Source organism: Euleptes europaea, chromosome 8 (genome assembly GCF_029931775.1).
Source record: "Euleptes europaea isolate rEulEur1 chromosome 8, rEulEur1.hap1, whole genome shotgun sequence".
NCBI classification, from domain to species: domain Eukaryota; kingdom Metazoa; phylum Chordata; class Lepidosauria; order Squamata; family Sphaerodactylidae; genus Euleptes; species Euleptes europaea.
The window spans coordinates 22,175,238-22,193,340 of record NC_079319.1 but is presented as its reverse complement, the minus strand read 5'-3'; the positions used below and the strand labels follow the sequence as shown (position 1 = coordinate 22,193,340).

General features: G+C 41.5%; 1 protein-coding gene across 2 annotated transcripts in view; it reads left to right on the top strand.

Moving 5' to 3' along the window:
• Nucleotides 1-787: 787 nt before the first annotated feature.
• The window catches only part of OXR1 (oxidation resistance 1), a 230,509-nt gene continuing 213,193 nt past the window's right edge, over nt 788-18,103 (top strand). For both annotated transcript variants that reach the window (XM_056854201.1, XM_056854200.1), the window contains exon 1: nt 788-871. In XM_056854201.1, coding sequence (XP_056710179.1) covers nt 855-871 — 17 coding nt within the window. In that variant the 5' untranslated portion in view covers nt 788-854. The remainder of the gene's footprint in view (nt 872-18,103) is intronic.

Here is an 18,103-nt window from a genome sequence, read left to right as displayed (position 1 = left end):
CTGATAGACCTGTCCTCCATGAATCTGTCTAATCCTCTTTTAAAGATGTCTATGGTTGTGGCCATCATGGTGTCCTCTGGCTGTGAATTACTAATTTTAATCACTTGTACAAAGGAGCATTTTCTTTTGTTCATCTTGAATTTACTTCTTATCAACTTCATTAGATGCCATAGAGTTCTAGTATTTCAGGAGAGGGAGAAATAGTTCTCTTTGTCTACTCTCTTTACCCTGTGCATAATTTTATAAACCTCTGTCATGCTCCCTGTAGTTGTCTCTTTTCTAAATTGAATCCAATTTATGGATTGTCTTTAATATTAAACAAAATGGGTAATAGGAAGATTACAGTAGATGTCCTGCCATATTTCAGCCCATTGAATCAGCTTTAAACATCTGCATGGGACAGGAAACAAAAGTAGCACTAGATAGTTGCTGGATCTGAGTACCTATTGACTGGGCAAACATAGTTCGTTTAAGAATGGGATAGTGGCTCTTCATCCACTTAGGGTTTGTACCTTCTGCAAGGGGGACAGAAGAAATTTGGATCTCAATCAATTTTTAAAGAAAATACATAGCAAAACCCCCAGATTCTCTGCAAAGAAGATTGCTAGTGGACAGAATACAATTATAATGGCAATGTCTAATAACAGCAAGTGTTTTGCAGTTTTCTGTAGAAATGCCTGGTGCCCCCTCAAGGTTAATAAACATTTGTTTACTGGGAAATATTTGTTCAAGATTGTAATAATATGGCTTATCTGTTTAGCCTTAAGATCTCACTTTTTCCCCTCTTCAGGTCAACTGGAACAAGATTTTAAAGTGCTGATTTCTCATAAATGTGAAGTAAACCATCTACCATTATGTTTGGCACTAAAAGGTCAGTGTTGATTTTTACAGTTTCTTCTTTTTTAAAAATCTAGTCAGATATGCAAAATTAATGTGTTCACAGTGCAGCTTCAGAAAGAGAATTTGCATGCATGGATATGTTAAAATGACATTTGTCCTATGGCTTTGTGCTAATTTGTAACCTTGTTTCCCGTAGTGAAATTATTCCTGAAATTTCTTTTCTAACCATTCTTGTTTTCCCTTACCCCACCAAGCCCCACAGAGTTGTGTAGCATCTTATAAAGTGGACTCAATGCCATAAAAGTGTTGATATTTGTGTGTGTGTGTATGTGTGTGTGTGCGTTAAGTGCCATCAAGTCGCTTCCAACTTATGGTGACTCTATGAATTAATGACCTCCAAAACGTCCGATCGAAACAGCCTTACTCATGTCTTGTAGACTGGCTGTGGCTTCCTTTATTGAGTCAATCCATCTCATGTCGGGTCTTCCTCTTTTCATGCTGCCTTCAGGTTGTCCAAGCATTGTTGTCTTTTCCAGAGACTCATCTTCACATAGTCTATATCTACATCTATATTGATATTGATATCTATATCATTTAGCACATTTGAATGGTCAAGCAACTTACAATGAAAACTCCAATTTAGTATTATCAGTTAAGAACAAAACAGTAAAAACAAGCAATAAATCTATCATCCCAGTCCTAATACCATCCCAGCTTAGCATTAAAATACTACAGCACCAAAAACTGTGGAAAAAATGGGTTACAAACCCATTAATCAGGTCATAAAACACTAAAACCGATGGGATAAAACTTCAGTTGGGTCAACAAGAATCTTTCAGCCTGGTGCCTGAAAGACAACAGGGGAGATGGCAGGTGAGCATTGGGGAAGGGGGTATGCGATAGATGGGGCACCACCACCAAGGAGGCCTTGTGAGTGCACGTGAATTCGCTGTAACTTGTGAGTGAAGCGTATGTGTATAGGAGTTGTTGGCTTTCTGAAAGCATATGGTTTGTCCACTGTTGGAAAGAAGATGCTGGACTAGGTGGACCTTAGACAATTTATATGCCATCTCTCCAGAGACCTGTTCAACTAGCAGGACTCTTCTTATATTATTAGGATGCAAGTGAAAAAGAAGTAGTGTGCATGTGTAGGAGCTAGTATTTCTCCAGTATTATAGATATATAACCCCCATCTATGTGAGTAGCTGATGAAATCAAATAGCACAATAGGAATCAGGAATGTTGACTTTTGCCCACTCTGCAGTGCCTTGTTTCTAGATATGCAATAGGAGCTTAGCAGTCCATTCATGGTTGGGGATTGCCCAAGTGAGTAGCTTGAACATCTTCATGCTAGGGTTGCCACCTTTTATTTGCAGAATTCTGGCAAAGAATTCTTTCTTTGAAAGATGTCTCCCCCCCCCCCAAAAAAAGACCTAATGCACATGATTCTCTTAAGGGACAGAGCTCCATAAGGATAGTTTGCATAGAATGCATAGTTTGCATTCACAAAACACATGTCCTAAAAATGTACACATGGGCTTGATATTACATATCCTCTTTTGATACCTTGTGTGTGTGTGAAGTGCCTTCAAGTCACAGCCGACTTATGGCGACCCCTTTTTGGGGTTTTCATGGCAAGAGACTAACAGAGGTGGTTTACCAGTGCCTTCCTCTGCACAGCAACCCTGGTATTCCTTGGTGGTCTCCCATCCAAATAATTACTGGAGAGTTTATTCTAATATGCAGCTGAACTAGACTTGCCATTTGCCCACCCCATGCTTGCATCCAGTCCAGCATGAGAAATGTGGGTGGTGTCACTCCCAGATGAAAACCCAGTTCACCAGATTAGCCTCCTCCGCTCATGTGGAAGAGTGGGGAATCAAACCCAGTTCTCCAGATCAGAGTCCATCTCTCCAAACCACCGCTCTTAACCACTACACCATGCTGGCTCTCAGAATAGATGAGGGAAATAAGAAGGTAAAAGAAAAGTATGGGTTCTCCTCCCAGGAAATCTAAAGGTGTTCTAGTATTATGGTGGCATTTACAGTGTCTGCATTTAAGACAATCACAGCCCTCTGATCGCAAGTGTAAATTATCTTCCATCTTCAGGTTTTCCAAAGCTATTGAAGTATTTGAACTCAGTTATCCATTCCTTCTTGTTATGTTTGATAAGCGCAGTCTTGCATTTGATGAATCATCACTGTCTGCTGAAGGAGACTGAGAAACCCGGTTGTCAAATTAGAATAATGTTACTGAATGTCAAGGTCATGAGCAATGAAAGTATTTCCTGTTGCTTTTTAAAAAAACCTCACTTTTACTATGTAGACAAATTTTTTTAATGCCGGCTCATTAACATTTTTATTCAAGGTTGATCTCATGGCCTCAAGATCATTTTTATTATTTACAGTTCAATTTGGCATATTTATTTCATTGTGTTATTTTATTACTGCCATGCTGATTCTACTCTTGTTTTATGGAATCTATAATAAATTCCAGAATAAAAAGTGACCAGGGTTTTCAGCAGCTGTATCATTACATGTTTATTATTCCTTTTCCCCAAGAAGCTGGAATGATTTATATAGTTGCTCTTCTTTTTATCCTCACAACTACCCTGTGAGGTAAGTTAGACTGGGAGAGAATGACTGGGCTAAGATCATCCAGTCAGCTTCATAGCAGAATGGGGATTTGAACACCAGTCTTCCCACTCCTTGTGTTCCCCTTGAATTCCTATATCACACTGGTTCTGAGATGATGTATCATTCCCTTAAATTTGGGCGTGGTGTAGTGGTTTGGAGTGGAGGAGTCTGATCTGGAGAAGCAGGTTCGATTCCCCACTCCTCCACATGAGCGGCGGAGGCTAATCTGGTGAACTGGATTTGTTTCCCCAATCCTACACACGATGCCAGCTGGGTGACCTTGGACTAGTCACACTCTCTCAGCGTCACCTACCTCACAGGGTGTCTGTTATGGGGAGTGGAAAAGAAGGTGATTGTAAGCTGGTTTGATTCTCCCTTAAGTGGTAGAGAAAGTCAGCATATAAAAACCAACTCTTCTTCTTGGGACATAATTTTCCACTTCCAAGTCACATTAAAGGAATGCTTTAAATGTCTCCCCATGAAAGCTGATAAGACTATACAGGATTTGAATTTGGCTATTTCTGCCTGTCTGTTTTTTATTCCAGTTCTGTCTGTTGGACCCAATCTTCTTCTTTCTCAGATGAGATTCTCCCCATCCCAGAATTACTAACATCATAAGAATAGCAGGGTCTGTGTGTAGCTGTTGACCCCTGGTGGGGTTTTCAAGGCAAGAGACGTTGGGAGGTGGTTTGCCATTGCCTGCTTCCGTATCATGACCCTGGTATTCCTTGGAGGTCTCTCATTTAAATACTTGCCAGGGTCAACCCTGCTTAGCTTCTGAGATCTGACGAGATCAAGCTAGCCAGGGCTATCCGGGTCAGGGCAAGAATAGCAGTAGGTTTTCAGTAATCTGATGTTGAATATTGCACTGTGACTGTCTCCAACGCTTGTGTTTCATCTCTGGTTAGGTGTAGCTGTTGTCTCTTTTTTGCCTAGAGCAAGCTGTAGACAATTTGTTGTTGCTCATATTTAACAGTTCTGTGATGGAAACTGGCCTTGTATGAAGCATCTTGTTCCACTGACTCGTTTTTCTCATCTTTGAGAGATGTGCTTCCAAGAATATCCGCTTGTGCTCTAATGAATACAATTGCCTAGGGCTTAGCATTTGGACCCAAATTTGAGAGTTTTATCCTCTTTCCCTGAGCTGCATAGAAAGGAACTAAATCTCAAGGGGAAGAGCCTGAAGGAAGTGGGAAAGCTTTTTCCCCACAGGATTTTCCCCTTCCACCACCTTCATTCTCCATTGTTGGGAGGGCAGGTCTGTCAACCACCCACCCCCCAATTCTGTGCGGCTGCTTGCCAGTTTAACCATAGAATTTGGGTGAATCCTACAGCATTGCCTCAATGTGATGACATCACTTCAGTTTTATGCCAGATGGGATATCGCATGTCAGTGTGATGCTGACAAACTTGTTCCTGTCCCTGAAATTCTTCCAGCTGGCTGCCAGCTATGGATGGCAACCCTACCATTGTTCTTTCTTGGTATACTGTCTTTATTCTTTGGAAGAAAGTGACTGAAGAAGACACATGGAGGGGCCGTGGCTCAGTGGTAGAGCATCTGCTTGGTATGCAGAAGGTCCCAGGTTCAATCCCCGGCATCTCCAATTAAAGAGACTAGGCAAGTAGGTGACATGAAAGGCCTCTACCTGAGACCCTGGAGAGCCACTGTCGGTCTGAGTACACAATACAGACTTCGATGGACCAAGGGCCTGATTCAGTATAAGGCATCTTCATGTGTTCATGTGTGTTTACCAACACATACATCATAAATGTGTTTGAAAACACAGTGGAGAAGAATGCACTAATCCTGCACTGAAGACCAATTAGCAGGAGAATCCTCACATTTTTAAGCTTCAACCCGTTTTAAGCTTCAACTTATACTGCATTTGGGGTATATTTCCATCCTAATTCAAATTCTACATGTATTGAGGGCTAAAAATGTCCCCCCAATTCTTTTTTTTAGTTTTGGTTGTCATGAAGGGCTGTAGCTCTTCTGAGCACTTAAAACAGTTCCCAGGATTGCAGTTTTCTTAATAAACTCATGGGGTAGGAAAAAAAGTACTCTTTTATGATACTTGCTTGCAGAACCTCATGAGATAAAAACACACCCAAGTGGCAAAAATAAATAGATTATCTGGGATTTATTTTCTACAGAGATTTTTTTGTTTTACAGATAGCCAACTGTAAATGGTAACTGGCTGTACTTTGGGGACGTTATTTACTGCTGTACTGATGAGGGTGTTTTAGAAGAAAAGGGCCCTAGAGCCACTATTCTCTGAATTCTACCTATAGGGTACAAATGGGGTAGCTTATTCATCTCAATAATGTTTTCATGGTTTAAAATGCTACCATGTGTCATGAGTCACCTCTTCCCTCTTCGCTGGGTACCACTTTTCCCCTAGCTTTGCCCTCTGAGTATCAGGGTCTGAGCCACAAAAGACTGGGCAACCCTAGTAAGGAATCTTTGCAGTAATATGATACACGCAAGGAATTCAGGCTGTGACTTTAATTCTGCAAAACATGCTGTGAAACAAATGGTTCCATTATCCTCTATTTGTTTTAAACCTATAAAAGCATGTTTTTATTGCTGCTTTTTTAATAGAAAAAGAAGAGAAATGGGGAAGACTTGCACATTCATGCTCTTGTTATTCTCCTCTGCTGCAATATGTCACCGTAGTGAATGTATAATATCACATCCAATTAAATCCGCATGTTTTCCATTTTATTACTATGACCTATACATGGAAATTAAACATATGGTGAATTTGTAATTACATGTATGCATACACATTCAACAATATTAAATTTTAGTAAGATCTGTACTGGTACATGATAAATGTAGTGGAGACAGTACATTTATAAAATGCCTTCTTTATTATACTTGCTTGCAGATCGTGACGTGGTTTAAGCACAAATGTCCATGGTTTTAATATTGCTTTTAATATTGCTTTTAATATTGCTTTTATTTAAAGATTGTCTAACTATGACAAAGAGGGAGGAGAACCTGTTTAATGCAGCATTCCAGGGGCTAACTTTTAATGCTGAAGCTACCCTTTGGGCCTTTAAATCTCAGAATATATGAGAAGGATTCTCTCACATGCATGCACACAGGAGAAAGAGAAGTGAAAAGCAAGCTAGGATTCATGCAATCATTTCTATTATGCTGAAATGTTTTTGCCCATCGTTCTGCTGCCAATTTGGCCCCAGGACTGAGAAATCAGGTTGGGGGTTGTTTATTTATCCAATAAAGCGAGTTTTAAGCAGCGCAGAATTACAAAGTGCAAGTGCATTTTACACATGATGCGCTTTACAAAGCCAATAGAGCACACATACATAAGCTCATCCTTTGCTGATTTTAAACATATTGGAGAGAAGCTTTAGAAAGCAATGGGAGAACTTGTGATTTTAGCTGCAAGCTACACTATCTATTTTTAAGCTAGACTTCCCTCAAACAAATGAGATGATGCAAAGATTGAGGTTTGGATCTGAGTATCTTTCCTCAGTCGTTCATGAATTTTGAAAGCCTAAAACAACAGACTGGCATTTAAACAGACACTGGCAAAGGATTGATGCCAGAACAAAAACAAAACATTTTTTAAAAATTGTAAAAAGTATTGTGTAAAGTGATAAAAACATTTTATGAGATGACTTGGTTGGGATATATCGATGTATGCTAACTTGAGTTTCATGAAATTAGAAAAGAGTGTAATTATAAAATGTACAATAATAAGGTTCCTAGGAGATATTCCATCCAGGTGCATCGATGAAACTAGGCCTGCATCATGTAGCCTTAGCAAGGCTGCTGTATCATGTCCCTCCCAATATACGCTGGCAGGGATGGATTCCCATGCCTTTAATAGTTGTGTAGAAGAGAAACTTTTAGTGGATGGAATTTGCCTGGAACAGCTGCTGAAAAACCCTGTGCTAAACATTCATTAGAAGTTCCAAGCAGGGCAGGAAACCCACTCCATTGCAACTCTTACACAACCTGTTTTATTTCGGCATGGTATAAAAAATAAGAATTGGCTTTTATATGCCAACTTTCTCTACCATTTAAGGGATACTCTAACCGGCTTACAATCACCTTCCCTTGCCCTCCCCACAACAGTCACCCTGTGAGGTAGGTGGGGCTGAAAGAGCTCTAACAGAGCTGTAACTTGCCCAAGGTCACCCAGCTGGCTTCGTGTGTAGGAGTGGGGAAACAAATCTAGTTCACCAGATTAGCCTCCGCTGCTCCTGTGGAGGAGTGGGGAATCAAACCCGGTCCTTCAGATCAGAGTCCTCTGCTCCAAACCACTGCTCTTAACCACTACACCATGCTGGCTGTGGTAACGCCACAGATCTGTTCACATTTACATTTTGAAGTCCTTTTCAGAAAATTCAAACACTTTGTTCATTTTTTTTTGTAGGACCCTAAAAGGAGAAACCAGTGCTCTGCAACTTTTAAGTTTGGTTGCACACCCCAAAAGTTGCAACCTTGGCTACAGATTTCTTTTACAGATCTCTGTTCAGTTATGTTCATGATAATACAACAACGATCCACAGAGATATCATTATCTGTGGGATTTCTGTTCATTCTTCTTCAAACTTATTTGTTAAGATGTTTGGGGGCTGCACCAGTTCTGTTGTTTTTAGCCGTATATGTTGTCTAGCATGCTTAAAAAGGCATCTGCTGGTGATTTACTTTATCATAAAGTTTGTGAAAATAGCTAAAAAGCAACCTCACTTAAGGATTCAGCAATTCAAGATGGGGATGGAAAAAGTACTTATATCAGACATTGTATAAAACTAATGGATTGCCATATGTTGCCTGTCATGGCAGTACAAAATTTGTGTACATGGTTATAAATCTCATGATTTGCTGATATTTTAACTAAAGTGCTTACAATTGTAGTTTAGGATAGAGACAGCCCTTCTGGTTTTCAGGAAGGATAAATTATATACAATTTGGTATGCATTGTGTGTCTAGCTTTAATGGCATTTTCCATCAAACTTTTAATTAAGCACATGTCTCTGCATGCAGAGAGGCAATCAAAGACTCCCAGGGAAGAAAACTTAGTTCTTCTCCAGATGTACAGAAGAGTGATTTCTGGATAATGCCCAGATGAATTTTGGATTTTAAAAATTCTTTATAAAAATATCACTAGCATAGAAAAATCAGTGACTCAAAAATCATACTCAAACCGGCTCACAATCACCTTCCCTTGCCCTCCCCACAACAGTCACCCTGTGAGGTAGGTGGGGCTGAGAGAGCTCTAACAGAGCTGTAACTTGCCCAAGGTCACCCAGCTGGCTTCGTGTGTAGGAGTGGGGAAACAAATCTAGTTCACCAGATTGCCAGTTAACCTGTGAGCATTTTGCCCTCTCCTACTCATTTTACACATTCTGGGAAGCAAAGAAGGAATATTGTCATGTATCCCCAGCTATCAACCTCCTGTAAGGAAGTGGATTAAAAAGGTTAAGGTCCCCTGTGCAAGCACCAGGTCATTCCTGACCCATGGGGTAACGTCACATCCCGATGTTTACTAAACAGACTTTGTTTACGGGGTGGTTTGCCAGTGCCTTCCCCAGTCATCTTCCCTTTACCCCCAGCAAGATGGGTACTCATTTTACCGACCTCGGAAGGATGGAAGGCTGAGTCAACCTTGAGCCGGCTATCTGAAACTGACTTCCGTCGGGATCGAATTCAGGTCGTGAGCAGAGCTTGGACTGCAGTACTGCAGTTTACCACTCTGCGCCATGGGGCTCCTTAAGGAAGTGGATAAACTACGGTAGTTCCAAACCAGCTACCGCCATCAAATACTCTGCAAGGGCAACATTGCATTCTTGATTAGTCTGAGTACCCAGCATGCTGGAGGTAAAATGTACATGACCGGGGAAGGCAATGGCAAACCACCCCGTAAACACAGTCTGCCTAGTAAACGTCAAGATAGGACGTCACCCCATGGGTCAGGAATGACTCGGTGCTTGCACAGGGGACTACCTTTACCATTACCTTTTGTCTGTTTCCACCCCATGGTTGTTAAATTCAACAAGCTAGTCTGAGAGCCATTGTGGTGTAGTGTTTGGAGTGTAAGACTAGTATCTGTGAGACCCATGTTCAAATCTCTATTCTGCCAGAAGCTTGCTGAGTGACCTTGGGCCAGCCACACACTCTCAGCCTAACCTACTTCACAGACTTGTTGGGAGGATAAAATGCAGTAAAGGAGAGTGATGTAAGCCACTTTGAGTGACCATTGAGGCAGAAGGGTGGGTATTAATGAAGTAAATAAATGAGTAGATAAATAATATCTTCAGTGGTTCTTGTAGGTTATCCGGGCTGTGTGACCGTGGTCTTGGTATTTTCTTTCCTGACGTTTCGCCAGCAGCTGTGGCAGGCATCTTCAGAGGAGTAACACTGAAGGACAGTGTCTCTCAGTGTCAAGTGTGTAGGAAGAGTAATATATAGTCAGAGTAATATATAGTCAGAGTAATATATAGTCAGAAAGGGGGGGTTGAGCTGATTCATTGTCCTGCAAAATGTATCAAAGGTAATGTGCTAATCATTTTCCTGTAAGTATCAAGATAATGTGCTAATGAGGGTGTGGTATGTTAATATGGAACCATTGTATCCTGAAGTGATCTGTTAATGTGTGAAATCTGTGTGAAATCTGTGTGAAAGCTAATCTGCATGGCTATTGTGTACACATGGATAAAATGGCCACTTTGGAAGGTGGGTATTTTACCCCATTAAAGTCCCTCCCCTCCACAACCCCCCCTCCTCAGACCCCCCCTCCTCAGACCCCCGAATCTCCACGTATTTCTCAACCCAGAGCTGGCAACCCTATCTGGCAGGGATGTCATGTTCATTGTCCTCAGCATCTCTGCTATACTGAAAGTTTTACTATTTGGTAAGATCTTCAAGGGATACTGTATAGGCAGCCTAACAGGAGATAAGAATTGAACCATGAAGGAATCCAGTGGGTAAGGAGAAGAAGTGGCTAGGAGGAGATTCCACCAGTGGAAATACCAAGTTACGGCAACAGGAGAAGACCTTCGCCTCTGTCCACTTATAGGTTTTCCGGAAGCAACCACTAGGCCACTGTGTGAAACTGGTTATTGGATTAGGTTGGTTAGATGCGGCATGGATGTTCTCACATTCTTATGTTCAGTAACAAATCCAATGCTAACTTAAAACCAGTCAGTTTGGGATGAAGAAAACTCCTTCAGCGACCTCCTGAAATATACTTGCTTTCTATTTAAGCAGTCATTGGGCAAAAGCACCTGGTTGCTTTAGCCTCCTTTATTCCCGGTTTCAGCCAGGATTCAGCCAGGATCGAACGCATGTTTGGCAAAACGCATGCATTTGATCCTGGCTGAATCCTGGCTGAAACGGAATAAAGGAGGCTAAAGTGACCATGCTTTTTAGCCCATTAGGAGTTTTATAACTGTCCATGGTGCTGAAACCAGGATCTGTCTTGGTTATTTTTTCTGTTTCAAATAAAAAGAAGTCTTTGTGAGGACGGGGAGAAAAAGGTAATTAAATATAATCAATGCCGGATCACCAAAAACACAATTAGGAAAATGTCTAAGGAGGATCGTCTCCAGCCCTTGATGAGTTTTGTTGTAATTCCCCCCCCCTCAAGTTCTATAAGATCTTTTCCCCAATAGAATGAAACTAGATTATTGAGTGAAAAAAACAGTTAATTGCCTGAGTCTATTTTGTCCCCTTTCAAATAAAGGATCCAATTTGTTAACATTTACAGAAATCCAGTTCAGAGTAAGTTAAAAAAAAATCTGTTGACACCTGTGGGAGCCAAGTAAACATCTAATTCTGTGCATTTTTTTGTTCACTTGTAAATCCCATTGTGGGACTTGCAGTTTAAGATTTCTCAGATTAGGAAGATTTTGAATTTCTAATCCCTACACTTTGAATCTGAAAACCTCTGTTTTGATTCTGTTTCTTCCTTTTATGAATAGAATGGGCATTTCTTTATTTTTGTGCCATTTTCTCTTTTCACACACATTAAATCTACATAAATGTTTCTGTTCATTTACTTATATATTTATTTACTTCATTTATTCCCCGCCTTTTTCCACAACAGGGGCCCAAAGCAGCTTACACTCTCCTCCCCTCACAACAACCCTGTGAGGCAGATCTGACTGAGTGTGTGTGACTGGCCCAAAGTCACTGAACAGGCACTGAGTGGGGGTTCAGATTTTCACCACTACACCACACTAGTTTTGCTTTAATAAAGGGTGTATAAAGCTGCTAAGAACACCTTCCTGGGAGTAAGCCTCATTGAATAAAAGACTTATTTCTGAGTAGACCTGCTTAGGATTGCTCTCTAACAATGCCATCCTGACTTCAGTGGACTTGGAAGGGTATAACTCTGCTTAATATAGCACCATAAATCACCTCTAACATTTAACTGGTATAATGAATGAAACAAACTGGGAGCACTGGCGACAAAATGGGTAAGAAAAAAGGCTTGTAATGACAACAGATAAAAGCAATTCAGACACTGAAATGGCTATGGGTTAGATCCAGCCAATCTTTTCCATCAAGTCTGACCAGCATTCCTTACCATCCCCTATCCCATGTAATTTTTGTCTGTGCAGGTGCCGTGAACCCCAGCATGTGTGTGTGTGTGTTTTAGCAGTCAAAGCTGGCCCATTATTCCTTTTCCAGTGGCTGAAAATATGACTGGATTCAACCCATAGCTTTTTTAGTTTCTTTCTGCATTCATTTGTTCTCATTACAAGCCTTTTTTCTTACTTGTTACATCTGTATATTGCTATGCTGCATTACAGCCAATTATATAATAAACAAGGTTGATTTTTGGAAGATTAAGTAGCTTGTATTATTTAGGACCTTGGAAACCTGAAATTCTAAAGTAGAGTACTGCTTGGGCAAATTCATGGAGGACAAGTCTATCAATGATGATTAGCCACAGTGACCAAACTCAGCCTCCATATTCTGAAGCAGTAATCTGCTAAATACTGGTGCTGGATGGTAATAAAAAGGGCAGGCTTTGGCTTTCATGCCTTGCTTTCAGGGCATCTGATTAGCTACTGAGTGAAACAGGATGCTGGACCATTCATCATATGAGAAGAAGACGATGAAGAAGAAGAAGAAGAGTTAGTTTTTATATACCAACTTTCTCTACCACTTAAGGAAGAATCAAACCGATTTACAATCACCTTCCCTTCCCCTCCCCACATCAGACACCTTGTGAAGTAGGTGGGGCTGAGAGAGCTCTGTGACTAACCCAAGATTACCCAGCTTCATGTGGAGGAGTGGAGAAACCAACCCGGATCTTCAGATTAGAGTCCACCACTCCAAACCACCAGTCTTCACCACTACACTATGCTGGCTCTCCCACATTAAGAAAATGTATCTGGGATGAATTACTTTGCATAGGACATATCCTATGTCCCATGAGAATCCTTGGAGGAATTGCAGTTTATAGACCCTAGAATCTTACATACCCATCCTATTGTGTTAAAGACAGAAGAGAAAAAGAAAAGGGGCATTTCTTTATTTGTTGACTTTTTTGTACCCTGCCTTTTCTCCCAGTGGAGACCCAAATCAGGTTATATTTTATCCAATCAACAAACCTGTGGAGTAGGTTGTTCCTACTAATAGCATGTGACTGGCCCAAGGTCACCCAGAAAACTTCCATTGCAGAGTGGGGATTTGGACCTGGGTCGCCCAGATCCTAGACCCACACCCTCATCACCATACCACACTGGCTTCAATGGGTACTTATTGAACTGAAGTGAGGAAAGTGCGTATAGGTTCTGCACACTGAGAGGAAAATGAAGATATTGCCTGTTTATTAGAAGAAAAACAGATGGGGGGGGGGAAATAAACTTCCCTGGGCTGATGAATTTTAACTATTATTGTGAGCCACCTTGAACCCCGAGGAAAGGCATGGTATAAAAGTCTCAATAAATTAAAAAAAAGATAAACACTTATGCAGATATCAGGGAGGAATGCCTCTTTTTTAATGCAATAAAGGATGTCACATTTAAGGTAAAGTTAAACCTCTTCTGAATTGCTCTGATCAAGTCTTCCTCCTCATCCTGTGATCTAAAGTTTCTGCACCCTCTTTGCAGAGGCTGCGCATTATTAAACCAATTTGACCTGCCGTGAAATATTGCCTTCCCTCTTTGTTGTTTCTTTGCAGGCAGATGGTAGCTGCTGTTTCAGCTAGAAACGTTGTTTAGCCCGAGAGCCCATTAATCCTCCCACGTGTCTGCCAAGGGCTAACAATCACTGATACTTAGAAAGTGATTCTGAACACCGGTTATTAAGCAAGTTGGGGAGCAAAACAAAAACAAACAAACGAAAACCCCTTTATAACTCTGGGACAGATCTGTAAGCTATGCACAGTACACTCTGTGAATTACCAAGTGGCAAAAGTTAATTGGAGGGGGAACCCTATTTTCACATTTCCCCCCAGTTTTGGCAGCCAGAACTAAGGAAGAGTTTGACTTATTTATCTGCATCTTTAGAATGTCCAGGCTCCACAAGAACACAAGGATTGCCTTGATGGATCAGATCAAGCTCCCTGCAGTTGAGCATTCGGTTTCCAGCGAGATGCCTGTAAGCCATCACAAAGCGGTGGCAGTATGCCTGTTCCCTGAATGCCAACTTCTGGCATTCAGAGATATGCCACTAAACCTACCTAGCTGTCATGAATAATAGCTCTTGATAGATCTACGCTAGTGGCTATCACCACGTCTTGTACTGAATTCCATAAGTTATTAAGTGTATGGAGGAATGTTTTCTGTTCTGAATTTACCAAGCATCACTTTCATGGGTAACCCTGAGGTTCTAGCATGAGAAAGAGAGAAATGTTCCTCTCTCTTCCCCTTGGACATGCTCATAATTTCATAAACTCTGTCATGTCTCTCAAAAGGTTTTGGAGCGGGCAACAAAGGGGATTAATGCATGGGCAGAATGTTCTTGGTTCGCTCCTCGCTTATCTCACAATATTTTATTCCGAGACAGGATAGTCAAACGCATGACGTAGTCCATCCCACTATAAGTCCGAAGCAAGTAGCTGCTGGAGGCTCCTCGTGCATTTGAGCCACCCATATAATGTGGGATAGTAGTGGAGTGACCGCCGTGTCATTGCCCAAGGATTGGCTGAGGGGTTATCCAATCAAAGGCCGATTCTCCCCCTTTTTCCCCTGGGACACCAGCGTTCCGGTATGCCATCGTGATGGTGTGAAGCACCCCCCCACACAGGGCTGGTCGGGGGGGCGTCTGTCTGGCCTGGAGAGGGTCGGGGCTTGAGGCGCCTCTTCAGCCTCAGACCAGTCCGGGGGAGAGTCTGAGCTTTCCTTTCCCTCGGAAGCTACCCGGGTGGCTCTATGCTCAGCCAGCCTGTGTCACAGCCTGCTTCCTCCCTGGCTACTGTTCAGGCCAGAGAAGCTCCGCCCCTTCCACCCTCTGCCCTCCCCCCGGAAGTCCATAAAAGGAGCTCTCCTTCCCCGTCACGTCACTTCCCTTCCTAGCCAGTAGCGTGGCTCGCACCTGCCCCACCCTTGCTCTCCCGCAGCTCAGCTGTTTGTCGGGGCTGGGAGCTTGAACAAAAGGAGGTTAGTAGCGAGCTAGTCATGTGATTATACACATGCTGGCGTTCCGGTAATGTAGCGAAATTAAAAAAAAAGTAGCGGTTTAGCACCGAAAAGATCACTAGAAACCAGGGATTGCTTAACCCTTTTTTTTTTTTTTGCTTAAATTGCGCCTAAGGTGGGTCCGATGCGCAGCCTTCAGACGATCATGCGTTTAGACCAGATATGTTTAATTGTGCATTAAAATATGCTCCTGGTTTTTATTCACTTACCCAGCAGTAACTCTTCATGCCAAACCCCAGGTCTAATAGGGCATCCTTCTCCACTGTTCTGAAAAACTTCCAGATTGTTGAGTTCTTGGAGAGGACAGAGATCCTGTGCTTACTGAAGATGTAACTTTAGTTGTGCTTAGAAAATAAATGAAGGGGGATAACAATTCCCTCTATTTGGCAGAAGAATTGCTTCTTGTAAGTCATACAAAAATCTCCGTGATTCAGAATGAAAGTTATTTATGAACGATGGTCAAGAGAAATCTGAGATTCTTGAAAGAAGATGGCAGGAATTGAGCTGTGTTAGTTTGATAGGTTTTCGATAAAATGTACAGCTAAGAATGATGTTTTGTGATGTATTGCTTTTTTTTTGTTTTTATGACGGCTTTATGAGTAAGATGTTCTCGCCTAAAATAAACAGAGAGGTAATTTCAGGGATAGATATTGATAGAGGTGCAATCCGAAGTAAAAGACAGATCGCTCCCTTCAGAGGAAGGTAGGCTGAGTTTGAAACCCTTCAACAGTCTCTTGTGGGTATTCATCAGTTGTGTCTTGGGCAGTCCAATAAATTTTAAGCCTAAGAAAGTTTGTTTTGAGTGCTTTAGGACTTAAAGGGATTTAGTATATGGTGTTCCAGATGGGAAGTTCGACTACTGTATTAATTCAAACACCTTTGTGAACTTTGCAGTTCTTTTGATGATCAATGGATGAGTATATGATTCCCCCTTGATATTACTAGTCTTCTTTCCCTTCTTACTGTGTGCCCAGTTCAGATATACTTACCACTTGGCATTCCCTTCATGGAGGAACATATCACATATGTCGTGGTATTCCACATAGAAATGGGTTTGCCTAACATTACTGTGTCTCATGATCTTTTCCCTTCTACAAAAGAGAATGCATTGCATATGGCACCCACTTTGTTCCTATGGGCCCAAGCTAGCAGGGTGTTTTGTCTCAGGTTCTGCAAAAGAACATAGTATCTGAACACCTGGCAAGATGAATGGGATACCCACTGAAATAACTGCCAGTCGGAGTTTATTGAGAAAGAACTTGCCATAATAAGAACACATTATAATTCTTAATCTCTAAAATGAATCCAGAAATGCTTTGAAGTTTAGACTGCTTGATGTTGATCTTTCGGCTTTGTTCTAAGATTGCCATTATGGATCATGTCTATTGACTATCAGAGGTGGTTTCTGAGAGGAGAATTTGAAGTAGAAAATAAAGTTGCAGTGTTAATGGAATGAAGCCCTTTTCGATCATAGCTGAATGAGTGTAAACTTGCTTTGTTTGAGGAAAGTTGGTGCACTGACATTTGGTGGAAGTATTCCAGGCAGACACAGCAAAGAAGTATTCCTTTTTCTTTGAGTTAAGGCTGCAGTTTGAATTATTCTTTCATTAAATGACTGAGAAAAAGTTAATAATTCATGCATTGGACATGCTCCGTTCATGCGCTCTGAGTATACTGGAAGAGGTACAATATGTTTGTTTATTTAGCAAATGTGTATGCCTCCCCTCCAGGAAAACTCTTGAGGCAGCTCACAGTGTAAAACCAGTAAAAATATTTGAAAATTAAAATAAAGAGCCTTTTAAAACCAAGCCATTTATCAGTAAAAATCCACAGCATTCAGCTCAGCAACATAAAACTGTCATCAATACAAGCCAAGCATCATAAAACGGTTGAAGGAGCTGAGTATGTTTAGCCTGAAGAGAAGTCTGAGAGGGGATATGATAACCATCTTCAAGTACTTGAATATGTGTCATATAGAGAATGGTGCCGAGTTGTTTTCTGTTGCCCCAGAAGGTTGGACCAGTACCAACGGGTTGAAATTAAATCAAAAGAGTTTCCATCTAGACATTAGGAAGAATTTTCTAACAGTTAGCACAGTTCCTCAGTGGAACAGGCTTCCTCGGGAGGTGGTAAGTGCTCCTTCCCTGGAGGTTTTTAAGCAGAGGCTAGATGGCCATCAGTCAGCGATGCTGATTCTGTAACCTTAGGCAGATGATGAGAGGGAAGGCATCGTGACCATCTTCTGGTCACTAGGGGTGTGTGTGTGGGGGGGAGGTAGTTGTGAATACCCTGCATTGTGCAGGGGTTGGACTAGATGACCCTGGTGGTCCCTTCCAACTCTATGATTCTATAAAAACCCTTTGGCAGCATGGAAGCCATAAATTACATAATGAGATATAAAATGACTAATTAAAAGGTGGGGGAAGAATTCAAGTAAATACTTGAGCAAAAGCAAATGTTTTCCCCCAGCACCCACAGATGAGGCGCCACTCCTGAGAAAGGCCTGTCTCTAGTTGCCTGCTGCCTCACTTCTCAGGGTAGTACCCAGACAGCAGGTCTTGGAATAAATATAAACTGGTGAGCAGGACAATATGGGAGACAGCAGTTCTTCAGATCATCCAGTGTCTGCATTTTGTACTCATTAAAGCTTTGGGTAGTTTTCAAAGGCAGCCCCATGATGATTACTGAACCTGGAAATGATCAGAGAATGGAGCACTGGTATATCACTTTGTGACTTTAAAGAAAGATCCTCATGTTTGGGCCTGCTGAAGTCACAAGTTCATCTGAATGAGTAACTCATGGTGGAATTAAAAATAGAACCAAAGTTAGGTTGGTCAGGTTCTCACTGAGGGCCATGTTTCTTGCTGCCACTCCAGCAGCTGGCAGAAGAAATAAAATGGGTTGTTTTACAAAAGAAATGCATATGGCCTTATGTCATCTTTGGGTAAATCTGGAAGTGATGTCAGTCCACTCTAGGAATTGCCAGAAACTCTAAG